The 15,314-nt window shown below is 38.7% G+C and overlaps 1 protein-coding gene across 1 annotated transcript in view; it reads left to right on the forward strand.

Moving 5' to 3' along the window:
- Positions 1-14,222, forward strand: part of LOC126281419 (uncharacterized) — a 212,231-nt gene extending 198,009 nt beyond the window's left edge. The window contains exons 14-15 of the mRNA XM_049980362.1: positions 4,341-4,499; positions 13,386-14,222. Coding sequence (XP_049836319.1) covers positions 4,341-4,499; positions 13,386-13,628 — 402 coding nt within the window. The 3' untranslated portion in view covers positions 13,629-14,222. The remainder of the gene's footprint in view (positions 1-4,340; positions 4,500-13,385) is intronic.
- The last annotated feature ends 1,092 nt before the right edge of the window (positions 14,223-15,314 follow it).

Genomic DNA, 15,314 nt, shown 5'->3' on the forward strand with positions numbered 1-15,314 from the left:
GTCATTTAAGGCTACATTAACCTGCATTGCATATACTGAATTGTACCACACTGGGATAGCATACTCTCCTGCAGAATTGCATAAGGCAAGAGCTGTTGTTCTTAATGTTTGTGGATGAGTACCCCAGTTCGATCCCACCAGTTTCCAAAGAAGGCAGTTTCAGCTTCAGGTTAGTGTATGGTTGAGAGTGACACCCAAATTCATGGGGTGGGAACAATATTCTAGTGCAACTACATTCCAGAATATTTCAAGTTTCCTGTCAGCTTGTTTATGTTTCAGATGGAATTAACACATTTGCGTTTTCTTGTGATTGGGTGCGAGATGATTCTTTTCATAGTAAGTACCAAGCATTATCTCTACATCTTCAAACCAATTGCTACATCTTCAAACCAATTGCCCTGGGCAGCGAGAGCAAGGTCATCAGTGTATATGAAGCTTTTGCATCCTTGAGGCTGTGATTGATCGTTAGTGTACACTTCCTTGAGGGAGACCATTCTTTTGAGTTCTCCATTGGCTGTATTTCCCTTGGAAGTCCATAAAAAAACTTTTCTGTAGGAGCATTGCAATTATCCTTGTCAGCGTGTTGTCATTAGTCAAGTTGTAGATTTTGTGCAGTAACACTCTGTGGTTTATGGTGTCAAAGGCCGCTGAAAGGTCAACAAAAGCTACACCTGTTATCTTTTTCTGCTCAACGCCATCTTCTATGAACTGAGAAAAATAAGGATTTGTGAGGTGCAATTCTTTCCAAGTCTAAAGCCAGCTTGCTGTGAGATAAAAAGTGGATCAACTACTGCAGTTAAGCAGTAAAGAATCATTCTCTCTAGGATCTTATACAGATGGCAAAGGAGAGATATTGGCCTGAAGTTCTTTGGATCCATTGGTGACTTTCCAGGTTTTAGTATTGCAATCATATGTGCCATGCACCATAATTTCAGGATCTTGAAAGAAACAAAGATGAAAACATGGAGCAGAGGGACTCCAGTTGCTGACACATAACTTGATCTAACACCAAATTCATCTCAGCAGCAATGGAGAAACTGAAAGCATTAAATGCATTTAAGTCAAACAGGTCTGCAATATGGAAATGATTCACAACAAGGAAGGTGAGAGGGTGAACAACAGATTTGTGTGAGAAAGGAGTGGTGAACTGACCTAGTATTGGAATCTGCTGTTTATTGTAGCTAATCAACTTCCATGAAACCAGTGTGAGGGGAAGGCAGCCAAAGTCCATGTACATTTGTGCATTTACTAAAGTCACTGCAGCTCCTATGTCCACTTGCATTTTTAGCAGTTTATTAAACACATGCAAATCGATAAACTATTTATTCAGGGAGACAGTCATTGTAAAGATAGAGTTTATGTCCATTGGTATTATTGTGTCTGCCACATTTGAAGAAGAGTTGTACTCTGATGAAATGTGGCCTTTCTTTTGACATGTTCTGCAATCAGCCAAATGTTTAGGGGACACAGCATGCTCATGTTGGACAAAGCAATATGGGTGAGATGGTATGGGGCATGCGGCCACTGCTGTGACATGTCCTGTTGTGCTGTGGATGTAACCGATGCTGCCCCATGTGGCACTGAGTCGAAGACTGTACTGCTGCAACAGCTTCCCTATCATTTTGAACACTTGTAGCATGTCTAACAGGGGTTAACTGAGCAATTTCCTGTATACCCCCCCCCCCTTTTATAACAATCTGATCACCTGTGGCACAACACATCCATAAATATCAGATTCTCACACTGAAATGCTTTTTCACAGACTTCTCTATCTGGGGTCAGATGAATAATAACATCACACACTATGTGATCAGTGTAGGACTTGTGGTGGGTGCAATGATGGTTCAACCCATATAATTCTACAACCCAAACTTTGTAAGATTGGCTTGGGCATCTCTAATAATGTTAAAATTCTACACGCATCACAGTGACATGCATTCTATCACATTAATAGGTTGAGAGGAACTTGCACATTTCATCAAATGACAACTTGGCTGGTTCTTGCAAAAGCACAAGTTGGCACAACAATTGATAAATGAGCTGTGAAAACTAGGAAAGAAAGTCCTACACAGGTTAGCATTGCCCACACAAAAAACTTGGAAATGTTGGCATAACAGTGTCTTGTAGGAGTCCCAATCTTCAGTCAGTTTTCCATATGCCAGAAGGGGTGATGTTGGCATTGATGGGAGAGTAACCTGCAGTGAACATGCAGATGTTACCTAATTGAGAATGGTGGTGAGAGGCTGCTGTTGTTCTATGAAAGCTTACTGCTGGGCAGTGATATGTTGGAGTATTTCTTCCATCAGGATGTTCATCAGGTGGGTTAGCACTGACACTAAGAAGTGGAGAAAACATAACCCTCGCTCATCACCAAGTTCACTGTAGCAAGAACAAACATGATTTATGGAATGTAGTATTTTATAGAGCAACACATAAGATTCATTGAAGAACAGGATGTGCATAGAACTGAACACATTGACTGGACAACAGTAATACAGGTTACAGAATAGACCATGCACTCATTTGCAATCACTTAAATATTAATGTTTCTTTGGCAGCTCACCAGAGTGCACCAGGAAGTCGATCCATGTGGCCTCTATACTTGGGACTGTGAACTGTATGGACGCGCGATCTCTGAAATTACACACATCATATGTGAAGGTACATCACATACAAAGTCTCACAACTAATGTACAACACCTCGCAAAAGTGTCTTGTCAAAATGGGTGCATTGGCACAGAGCAGAAGGGCCTTCAAGGAATGAAAATATGCAACAAACCAAACAGAATTGGAAGGAGACAAGAGTCTCCTTATATGGGGCCTCTCTCAGCCAAGATCGCATGCCTGCTTGGGAAATCAAACATCAAAACTGCCTTCCAAACACTGTTGAAGGTGAAAGATATTCTTAGCTCTGTAAGGAACCTCTGAAACTCCACCTACCTGGAATATGTAGCATCCCATGTAAAGCTTCCCATGTGAATGTGGCTACCATTGTGTCATATTGCAAAATGCTACAAGGAACACATTAGATGTGTTTGTCAATTACACACAGAGAAATCAGCAGTGGCAGAGTACAATTTAGATGAAGAACACACTGTATGTTTAATATTGAGAAGACCAAGATGATTTACCGAACAGGTGGCTACTGGGGAAGCATAATAAAGGAATAAGAGGGACAAATGTTATCAACTAAGACTGAGATAGAATTCCATGTTAGTGGCTATACACTGAGGGCATGTCCAGCAGAGACTAGAATGAAAGACAGGTCAAGAAAATCTATGCAGAGGTTAGAGCACAACGTCTGGCTTACCCCCATGCTACTGGCCCACCCTCACCTTTCTCCCCTCATGCCAGCCACCTAAGACCATGGAACCCACAGTCAAATGGAGGGGACATCTGCCCAAGAATATAAATATAAGGACATCCACAGTATCTTGACACTATGTCAGGAAATGATGAGTATGACATTGATCAAAATGTTGTGGTATCTCAACACTGCCACCTGGGTGGAACCCAGTGAGCTTTTCATCAGAAGATTAACATTATTTCTCTTAAACAACTCCTTCTGTGCCACAATAAGCTTCCTGAACAGATCTGTAAATGGCAAACATGTAGTGATACAAATATCTGTTTTGTAAGAAACATGTAGTTTTTTTTCCTAATTGACACATTTTACATCACAATTTATAATAAATATTGTCACTGGGATATTTATCTAAACAAATGTAAGTAACTGTTGTTCTTTGATTTTTAAAGTAACAAAATAACTGCTACCATTATTTTAATAAACACATGTGTCTTACTACAGTTGCTGGAAATGGTCAGAACGGTGTGGAGCAGCAATACAATTATAACTCCAATCCTAGTATCTGTCTCAAACTAATTATGATGGACAACAAGTGCTTTTTCAAATAATTTGCAACTGTTTGTGGTATCTTTCAGTAACATTTAATTTCTATTTCTTCTCTGCCTTTTTCTCCAAAGAAAGTAATTGCATGTTAGGTACCAAAATCTCAATAGTGAATGTTTGTTTCCCATTGCCTGCCTATTAGCATTGGTTTAGCTACGACCCTTTCCATTTGGAAAAGCAGGAAGTCATCTCAGGTAAGGACTGTCCTTGTAGGTGTATCTGGGAACTTGGCAGTGGGCAGTGATGAAAAAAAGACTCTCAATTCCTCTCACATTCTTTATTGTAATAATCTTAATTTCCGGTGTCCTGCTCTTTTTAATTGTAATAATTGCTCATTCAGCTAACAACATTTATGTGTCTTATACTACTCGAAGGCCAATAACAATCACTACTGTACATGGTTTTCATAATAAACTACTTTTTTCTGTAGATAGCTGCTAGTACTGCAGAGGAGACTAGACAGACCAATGTCACACTGGTGGCCGCTCTAAGCTGCAGTAATGATACTACTTGGAACTGTTCAGCAGAGGGAAAAATGAGGGTATTGAATTCACTGGATTCGCCATCTGATCCATGGATATATTTTCTGGTATGAATCATCTTTTATTATTTAATCATTCAGGTTCAGCAAGATTAATATAATTAAGAATTTATGGGGGTTCAGCAACAGTTTCAAAAAAAATTGGTTGATAATGGAGGTATTGTGGGCTGTGTTTATACCAACTGCCACCACACTTTTTTATTACTGAAATAATAACTCTATCGTTTCTTACATTGTTGATATTTGTACCTGGAGTTTCCATGTTTGATTTTGTTGACCATATATAGTATGATGTAAAGGTCTTTAACCAGTTGCCAGCAGACATCATGAACGAAATTGCAAATTATCACTTATTCAATAATAAAGTAAGCAGTGTAATAATATACTACTACTTCTACAATTTATCAGAATATTTGCACTGGAGGATGTAAATTTCAGTTAACATTACTGCTAATGTTCAGCATATTACTATTAACTTTTCCATGATACAGGACCTACATTGATCCCTCAAGTAAGGAAAGTTACATAAGTGAGTAGTATGACATGGTAAATAAAAACCGTGTCTTGGTATTATAGGAGGTAGAGCAGTATATTTGTTTTCCAGAGTAGCTTCTTTTATACTAACACAAATAATTTTCTGATTTGTAATACATTGAAAAGTAATACAGAAGTAGTTCTGTGAATTAAAAAAGAGAGTAGATTAGCATTAATTATGATTGGTTGTTATGGTACTTGACAGTAGCTGCTTCTGCCTGGTAATGCATAACTTCAGCAATTCTTCAGACTTTCCCAGTGATCTGTTGACATCTTGAGCTGTTGGGTATTTGCTGGATATCAGTGTCATTCATGCATGATATTTTGACAGTGTGATTCATTATCTACCTGAGGCTGCTCGTCAAGCGGAATGCATATATGCATATGCATAGATGTATAATGTTTGTACATAATGTTTCCCACACCCATGGTTGGTTCTCTGCAGTGCTCTCACTAGCAGCATACTTATTCTGGTATTTTGTCTTTGGTCCAGCTGCACTTGTCTGCTGCTTGGTCTGGTGCAGTTCTGTGTATTACCTATGTGTTCAGCTCCTGCTAAAAGCACCCCGCGACATTCCATCTTCAATCCGGTGCATGTGGTAGACTGTTGGGGGTCTGTTCCCCATGTTCATGCCCTCAGTTCTTCTTTTTGTGGAGCTCTGCTCATGTCATTGCATCTTCAGCAACTTCAGTACGAACTCCCAGAATCTACTGTGTTGGTACCCAGTGTCATGATTTGTGAGATTTTCCATCACCTTTACCTCAATAGTCTCCCTTATAGTACTGTCCTAGTATTTGGATGTCTGTGTCAGAACCATCATTTCATCAAAGTTCATGGAATGATTGACTTCCATAGTGTTCAACAATGACTGATTTAGTTGCCTGCCTTAGTTGGGTGTGTCTCTGATGTTGTCTGAATCTGATATGCACTGTCCTAGTTGTTCATCCAATGTACAATATGCTGTGTATATTATAAATTCCTGGTTTTCATAGTCCCAGGTCATCTTTTACACTTCCCAGTGGTCCTCTTATTTTGGTAGGTGGACAGAAAACACACTTAACTTTATGCTTCCTGAGAATACTGCTGATTTTGGCCAAAAATACATCCCACTTAGTGCAGGAATGCTGCAGTTGTTGCCTCTTCATGGTCTTCTTCTAGACTGTGTGGCAGTCTGGTCGGTTGAAGGGCCTTCTGAATCAGTTTACAGGTGTATTTGTTCTTGGAGAGCATTGATTGTAGATTCACTATTTCTGCCACCAAACTATCTAGGTCTGACAAGTTGTGTGCTCTGCAGACCCTGTCTTCAAAACTCCTTTTTTTCCGTGCTGGCTGGTGACAGCTAGTGGCTTGCAGGTATCAATCAGTGTGTGTAGATTTGCAATACACACCCTGGTCACATGACTCAAATGCTCTTCTTTTGACAAGTACATCCAAAATTGGTAACTGCCCATCCTTTTCCAATTCCATGGTGAACTTAAATAATTGGGGCCATGTGAGTTAAGATGTTCCAGAAAGTCACTGATCGTATCCCTGCCATGAGGTCAGATCACAAAGGTATCATCCACACACCTGAAGAAGCATGTGGGTTTGTATCTAGCCATCTCTAATACCTCTTATGAGAGAGAGGATTCAAGAATATGTAATGTAAAAGGATGCTTCTAGCAGGGGTGGACCACATGGGGAACACCTAGAACTGCACCAGCCTGAAAATGGAACACTGGTGCACAAATGGGTGCACTGGAGCAAGGATGAAACACCAGCACTTAGCCTGGTGCACTGCACTGAAGAGGGAATGCCTAAGTAAGTCTCTAGCAGGAACGGACTGAAGAGGGGCATGTCTGGAACCACATCAGACCAGAAACAGAATGCCAGTGTGCAGAAAGGTGTATCAGACTGAAGAGGGTATGCCTTAGGCCACTGCTAGTGGGAGTGGACTGCAGACATAACACATGGAACTGACCATGGAGGGGGATGACATAGGTGTAAATACTGGACTCATTCCATGTGAGAGCAACCTCATGTAGCACCTGATGAAAATAATAAGTCATGCTCTCAGAATATCATGCATGAATGTCGCTGATATCCAGTAGAATACCTGACACCCCAAGATGTCAATATATCACTGGAAAAGTCTGAAGAGTTACATCAAGAAACTCTACAGGGAAGAGACATACCAAAAAATCAAGTAACTGGAGAAGCTTTGATAGAGGAAAGGAAAGAGGCTGAGCTCTCTCAGTTTCCTGCTGAGATGTCAAGATGGAGAAGTGAGTACCAGTTTTTGCCAGGATTAAGCATCACGTCAGCAGTGGACAAGATAAAAGATTGAGTAGGACACTTCTGAGAGAGAGGATTCGATAATATGTGCCATAGTCAAGATATGGTAGCCAGGGAGCTTTTGCCCCTTCACCTGGACTGATAGCCTTCTAAGCGGCTGAAGTTTGGGACAGGATAGACATTGGATCTTGATGTCTAGTGGAATGTGCCAACAAAGATAGTTCTAGATGCTAGTCTGCAAACTTTGACTGAATGAGTATGAAAGCACAGCAGATAGAGGGAACTCACACTGTGATTAATTTAAGTATCAAGTTGTTTGATGAAACCACTTTGAAGGTACTCAACAGGGGCCCAACTTTACAATGACTCCTAGAAATATGCCCATTTCAGGTTTAATCAGTAGAATACCAGAAACCTGGGGCAAGTAGCTAACACAGTTCCACCAACTGTGACAGAAGAAATTTGTCACGTGACCTAAATGGCACTCACCAAGGCAAAGGCTCCAAAATTGAATATCTCAAGTGATGAGAGTCTTTTACACGAGAGGCTCTGCCAAGACAGCAGCGTTATGATGTTGCCAGCAGACAAAGGTAACTTCACAATGATTTTGCAATAGATTGATTCTGATTATAATTTCTGAGGGACCATGCATACTGATGTTTGGAATGTGACCCTATGGACAAAGTGGATCAGAGGACCATGGCTCTCTTGAAGGAAATTGGCATTCCTGATGAGGTCATAAAACAACTATGAATGAGAGCACCAGTTCCAACTAGACTATGTGGGCTGCTGAAAGTACTTAAAGAGTAAATTCTAGTGTGCCCAATTGTCAGCAACATTGATGCGTCAACAAATACAAGAGCCAAGAACTTGAATAAACTGCTGTTCCCTTATGTGGGGAAGTGTATTCACACCATCCGCAGCTTGGACAATTTCTTGCAGTGTTTCAAGCAACTGCATACCAAAGAATGTGATATAATGATCAGTTTTGATGCGGTACCCCTGTTATTCACCAGGGTGCCGCTGGAAGCAATTGCAGAGAAATTTGGAGATTCCCTTTTGGATCTGTTCAGGCATATGCTGATCTCAACTTATTTTCTTTATGGGAGCCAGTATTACTAGCAGACAGACGATGTAGGCATGGGCAGCCCTTGGTCTCCAGTGGTTACCATAATGTTCATGGAGAGATAAGAAGAGGAGGCATTAAAGATGGTCTGATACAAACCCACTTGCTTCTGCAGATATGTGGAAGGTACTTTTGTGATCTGGCTTCATGACTGGGCAAGACTGAATGAGTTTCTGGAACATTGTATTTCATGCCACCAAAATATTATGAAGACTTCCTGAAAAGTAATGCCTCCATTATATTATGTGAAAATTCTTTTCTTTATTTTTCATGATACATATATATTTCTCAACACAGTCATCCTAGCAATGAAAATATTTCTCCCAACAAGACACCAGTTTGTTGATACTGTCACTGTAGAATGCTTGGCTTTGTTAATGGAGTCACAACCTCGTCTCTTGTGGCACCGCTTCATAACTATCAAAGTGAATTCCTTGAAGGTGTTCTCTAAGTTCCAGAAACAGATGAAAATTGGATGGACATAAGTCAGCATGTATAGAGGATGGTTGATGACAGTGAACCCAAGGTGGTGATTATTGCAGATGTTGCAGTGCTTGCGTGTGGTCTTGCATTGCCATGCTGAACTAGAGTGTGCTCCATGTGTTTACACACTACAGTTCAGAGCTCTCCAGTGGCAGAGAACAGTAACTATGTAGACATGAAAAGAAAGGTGTAGAATGTTATTAACGTTTGTTTTATTTGAAAAGCTTTATCAGTTTTCACATAAAAATTTCAGAGGCATTACTTTTCAGAATACTCTCATAAGTTCCTCATGGAACTGGAAAAGGATGGCCAGTTGCCATTTCTGGATGTACATGTCAAAACGAAAGCAAATGAATCATTTGGCCACAATGTGTATTGCAAACCTATACACACTGATTCATACCTGCACAAGGAGCAGCTGTCACTACTCACATGGAAGAATGGTGTTCTGAAGACATTGGTCCAGAGGATACATACCTTGTCAGACCCAGATAGTTCGACAACAGAAGTAGAGAATCAACAATCAGTGTTCTGCAAGAATGGATATACAGATAAACAGATTCAGAAGGCCCTTCAAACAGCCAGTCCACCACACGATCTACAAGAAGAGCAATATATGGCAAAGTCAGTGGCATACCTGCCCTGTGTGGATCTATTTCTGCCAGAATCAGCGGGATTTTCAGGAAGCATAACGTCAAGTGTGTGTTCTATCCATCTACCAAAATGTGAAAGATAACCTGAGACTATGAAAACCAGCAATTTATAATATACCTTGCCAATGTGGCATGGCATACATTGGCCAAATAACTAGGACAGCGGACACCTGAGGCACACCGGACTAAAATGACCACTAAATCAGGCATTGCTGTGCACTGTCTGGAACTCAATCATTCCATGAACAATGATGGAATGTGGATTCTGACATAGACTCCCAGATACTGGGACACTGTTATAAAGGAGGCTATAGAGATTAAGGTGACAGAAAATCCTATGAATTATGACACACGGTACCAACTCAGTAGAACCTGGGATACTGTAGTAGAGTTGCTGAATATGCAATGGGGGCAGAACTGCACCCAGACAGAGTAGGGAATGTCTAAGGATGCTGATAGTGAGAGCAGGCTGCAGATTGAATGCCTGGAACCAACTGTGGAGGATGAAGATACTAGGTATAAATACTGGATCCATTCCACTCAATGATATGTCTCAGGTAACACTTGATGAAGATGACGTGTCATGTTGTCGAAATATCGTGCATTCCCAACACCTGAAGTTGTCATAACATCATTAGTTTCAAGCCTGTAAAGGCTCAACTTCATCATGTTATATGATGTATGTTATTTATGGAAAACATGATATGTTGTTGTTGTTGTGGTCTTCAGTCCTGAGACTGGTTTGATGCAGCTCTCCACACTACTCTATCCTGCGCAAGCTTCTTCATCGTCCAGTACCTACTGCAACCTACATCCTTCTGAATCTGCTTAGCGTATTCATCTCTTGGTCTCCCTCTACGATTTTTTCCCTCCACGCTGCCCTCCAATACTAAATTTGTGATTCCTTGATGCCTCAGAACATGTCCTACCAACCGATCCTTTCTTCTAGTCAAGTTGTGCCACAAACTCCTCTTCTCCCCAATCCCACAATATGAATGGACAGAAATATGCAAATATGCCCTTTTCTTAAATGCTAGCTGATGGTCTAACAATGTTAATTATAATTTTTAAAATACAAAAATTGACATTAATGCTAAATGTTCCCAAGATTTTAAAGTAATTCATTCATGATCTAGGTATTAAAACACTTTATTTTTATTTTTTATTTGTACTTCCTTTGCTCCAGTTTTTTTCCAGTTAAGAGGGCTTTCATAATTGACTTGTGCAGTAAAAATACTTATGCTATAGAAATCAAGGGATAGGAAAGGGAAGAAGTAGTTGTGAAGTTCGCAATCTTATTTAATCCATACACTGAACAAGCAATAAAGAAAGTCAAGGAAATTTAAGGTTAGGATCTATACATATTATAAAAATGTATGTATATATATAAGTACCAAATCTCCTCCTAAAAGAATGGACTGATTTCGAGCAAAATTGGTACACATATCCCTTACTGCTAGGCATCAATCGCTTTCTGTGTAAGAACCGACTACCCATCATATTTCAGGAGGTATGATGTCATAAACAATGAGATGCATAAAAAACTGCCACGTCATGGATGATACTTAAATTTATTACTTTTGTGCTGCTAACTCTATTCACAAGAAATACTGCAGACAGCATCTACATATGCTGCTAAGTGCAAGCTACAAAATTATATCATGCTGCCACACATAGTTCAGAAGATATGACACCATAAACACTGAGATTGGTGCAATATTTCTGCATGACAAATGAAGTTTTAATGCATTTATTCTGTACTGCTAAGAAATTCCTACAGTTGCATCAACTTAAAGAAATCTCAGACTCCTGGTAGTGCTTTTGACAGCTTTCTACTGTGAAACCCAAATGGCTGTAGGTCAGGGTATTTGAACTGTTGATAGTACTTCACAGGATTAATGTTTAGAACAGCAATCACTGATGAAATATAGAGAACAAACAAGTGATCAATAAGGGAGCCAAGAGGATTAAAAAAATGCTATAATATGGAAGATCACAGGAAATACAGGAGTGTTGGGCACCCTAGTTAGGAAGTCATTTCTAATGGTATTAGTCTGAGGTATGGAAGTGTTATGTGAATTATAAACAGTTATGATGAGAAGAGAATTGAAGATTTTGAAATGTGGTGTTACAGAAAATGCTGAAGATAAGATGGGTAGATTGGATAACAAATTAAGAGGTTGGTGTTGTCTTCAGCCTGCAGACTAATTTGATGCAGCTCTCTGAACTAGTCTATCCTGTGAAAACCTCTTCATCTGTGCCTAACTACACAACCTACATCAGTTTGAACTTGCTCACTGTATTCAATTCCAGGTCTCCATCTACAATTTTTACCCCCCAAACTTTCTTCTATTACTACAATGACATCTCCTTTATGCCTCACGATGTGTTCCATCAACCTATCCCATTTTTAGTCACTTTGTACCATAAATTTATTTTTTCTCTAGTTTTATACAGTACCACCTCATTTGTTATTCAACTCACTTCACTAATTGCCGCTATATCTAACTTCAGTCTATCCATTTCTCTTTTTAAATTTTCTAACCTACCTACCTAATTATGGGATCTAACATTCCATGCTCTAACCATAGAATGCCAGTCTTGCTTTTTTCCTGATGATGACATCCTCCTGAATAGTCACTGCCTGGATATCTGAGTGGGGGACTATTTTACCTCTGGAATGTTTTGACCAAGAGGCTGCTATTATCATTAAATTGTACAGTAGAGCTGCAAGCCATCAGGAAAAAAAAAAGAATCACAGCTGTGCTTTCCTCTTGCTTTCAGCCATTCACAGAACCAATACAGCAAGGCCATGTTGGCTAATCTTACAAGGCCAGGTCAATCAGTCAGTCAGCCAGACTGTCACCCCTGCAACTACTGAAAAGGCTGCTATGCCTCTTCAGGAACCACAGCTTAGTCTGGCCTCTCCACAAACAGAATTCTGTTGTGGTTGCATCTAAGGTATGGTTATTTGAATTGTTGAGGCACCTCAGCAAAGTCCAGTGATTAATGGAGTAATTGGTGGGGGGCATGGGTTATGAACAGTCTGACAAGATGAGAATAGGAGGTTTGATATGTGGTCTACAGAAAATACTGAAGATTAGATGGGTAGATTGAATAATTAATGAAGAAGTACTGAATAAAATTGAGGAGAACAGAAATTTATGACACAACTTGAGTACATTCTAAGCCATCAAGAAATTGTCAGTCTGGGAGGAGCTGTAGGGGGTAAAAACTGTTGACAGAGGCTGAGGTTCAATTACAGTCAGGAGATTCAAATGGATTAGGCTGCAGTAGTTATGCAGAGATGAAGAGATTTGTACAAGGATAGCAAGGGTACAGATCTGTGTCAACCAGTCTTTGACCCACAACACTAAAAAGAGGACACTATTTTCTGTCTTGAGCAGTATTAATATATGTCCTTGACTTACATATTTTGAATTATATCTGTTTATCTATAATTGCACTTGGTAAACAAAGGCCCCATGAAGTTCAAAGACTGTTCCTGGAAGCACCGTGTACAGATATCTGTGAGGATAATGGCCTCATTGAAGTAGAGGTACAGTATGAGAACTCATTAACATAATACTGTTTGTTGCACAGCAAGAAGACTGTAGATTAATATTTGTAGGGGAAAAAAGGCACATATCAAGCTTTTATTACCACCTTTGCAGATGACTTTATTGCCATTCTTCAATAATTCAAAATCATTTAGTGCAGGTATTGGATTTAATTTATACAATAGCTGGCTGCATCTTTTAATCTATTTTACTACAACTGCTATGTTAATGTTTATGGACATGGTAGGATTTTATGAAGAAAAAGAAAAATACTTTGTTTAATATTTCAATTCTTTTTACTAGGTGACCACACAGAGAGAAATTGATGAGGCAATTGTTGAAGTAACACTCACAAATCTAGTAGGAGCTCAGGGCATGACTTGTATGGATGATGCATTTATCATAGACACCATTCGTGTAATGGGTTTTCCTGAGAGAGGGAAACAGCCATTTGTGAAGAGAGGACTGGCAATTGACCGCTGCACAAGTATGGATGACCCTTTAACACTGTCATTCAGTTTCACCATTTCCTCATCAGTACGGTAAGATATCGTGATTATTGTTGTGAGAGAAAATATGAAACAGTTGCAGAGTGAGAAGAAGAGAAAATCATGTTTAATCTCTTGTGCCTGATTTTTTGAAAGAAAAGTGACATATTTTAGTGTGCAGAATGTGACATTCAGTGTGATAATGCTGAATATAAATGAAGATCAGCAGTACAAAAGTAGCTGCTGTGGCATGACAAGTGGTCTACTAAACCAAACTTCACATTTTGAATATTTAATACATATTTTATTGTATTTTTTATGAGAACAACACTTATCTTTACAAGAAATAGAATACAAATATTGTCAAAACACTAAATATAACACAACAATATTAAATTCATATTGAATGTAATTCAGAAGATAACAGGTAGCTTGTGACAGGTCTTCCAGTGTACAAAATTAGTCTAGGTAGTAATAGAAACTGACTGAAGATGTATAATGTTGGTGTTATCAGGTAGACAAATAAAAACAATAATACATTTGTCTAGAATGTAGTTTTATAAATTGCTTACTCTTCTCATAATTTTGTGATTTTTCTGTAATTTATTTTACTATCTTTCTCTGAAATAAACTTCCAGCTGAACTTCTGAAAGATGTAGCATCATTGACATCCGTTGCTTTTTGCTATAGTGCTATGTTTATGTTTGTCTAGCAGTGTTAGTGTACCATTTTTTGTATGTGGTTACTTTCATCTTTTGCCCTTATGCAAAAAAAAAATCCAATGAATGACAGTAAAAATTCTAAGTTCTTGAGCACATATGTTGCACAAGCTAGGAAAATCATGTAGTAAACCTACATCATCATTTAGGATCAACTGTTTTTGCAATAAGAATAATTATGAATTTTATGCACACAAAAATCAATAAGTTAAAATTTTTCATATTTTCTTTTTGAATGTTGTACAGAACTGTGTTTCAGTGTAAACAAAACATATTCCACTGAACTATATCAAAAGAAAAGCAGACTTCAAATCGTCAGCATGACATAATTTTTGAAACTATGAGTAAAGATCTATGCCATGTAGTGTCAATCTGAACCTCTCTTGCTAAATGAAACAAATATTGCAGAAGGAAAACATTTGAGTAAAATATTTAACTCAAATTTTTAGATACTGCTAACAGCATCTTGTAAGGAATCCTACTCCAATAGAGTTCAGAACATAAAAGGTGTGTAAGTCTTTCTGTTTGAACTCTTAAAAAACATTTTGGAAATACAAAATTCTCATATACATGTGGGCTATCTGACTACATTTATTTGTTTGGAAATTGTCCTGCACTATTGTAATACTTCCCTTGAGTTTTGAATCATTTGAAGGTCATTAAATTTTCCAGAATGTTAGTCATCATCAACATATTTTCATGGTTCCATAAATGATTAAGAAGGTTATATACAATTTGACAGCTACTTTCCTTGAAAAAAACCAAATCCTTACTAGTAACTAATCATTAGTTTGTATCACATAAAACTGGTATAACAATGGACACTTAAAATTTTTGAACAAATTCGTAGGTCCTTAGATCAAAAGAAATTCACCTTCGTGCTACTCACTGTTTTAAAAAAAGCTCATTTGATAATCCATGCAGTGTTATTTTAGCAGTTTAAGTCATACTGTGTCAGGGGCACAGGTGCCAACTCCATGGGGCCTGAGCCCCCTCAAAATTTCGTTTATATTATGCTTTGTAAA

The sequence above is a fragment of the Schistocerca gregaria genome, chromosome 7, assembly GCF_023897955.1.
Source record: "Schistocerca gregaria isolate iqSchGreg1 chromosome 7, iqSchGreg1.2, whole genome shotgun sequence".
NCBI classification, from domain to species: Eukaryota; Metazoa; Arthropoda; class Insecta; order Orthoptera; family Acrididae; genus Schistocerca; species Schistocerca gregaria.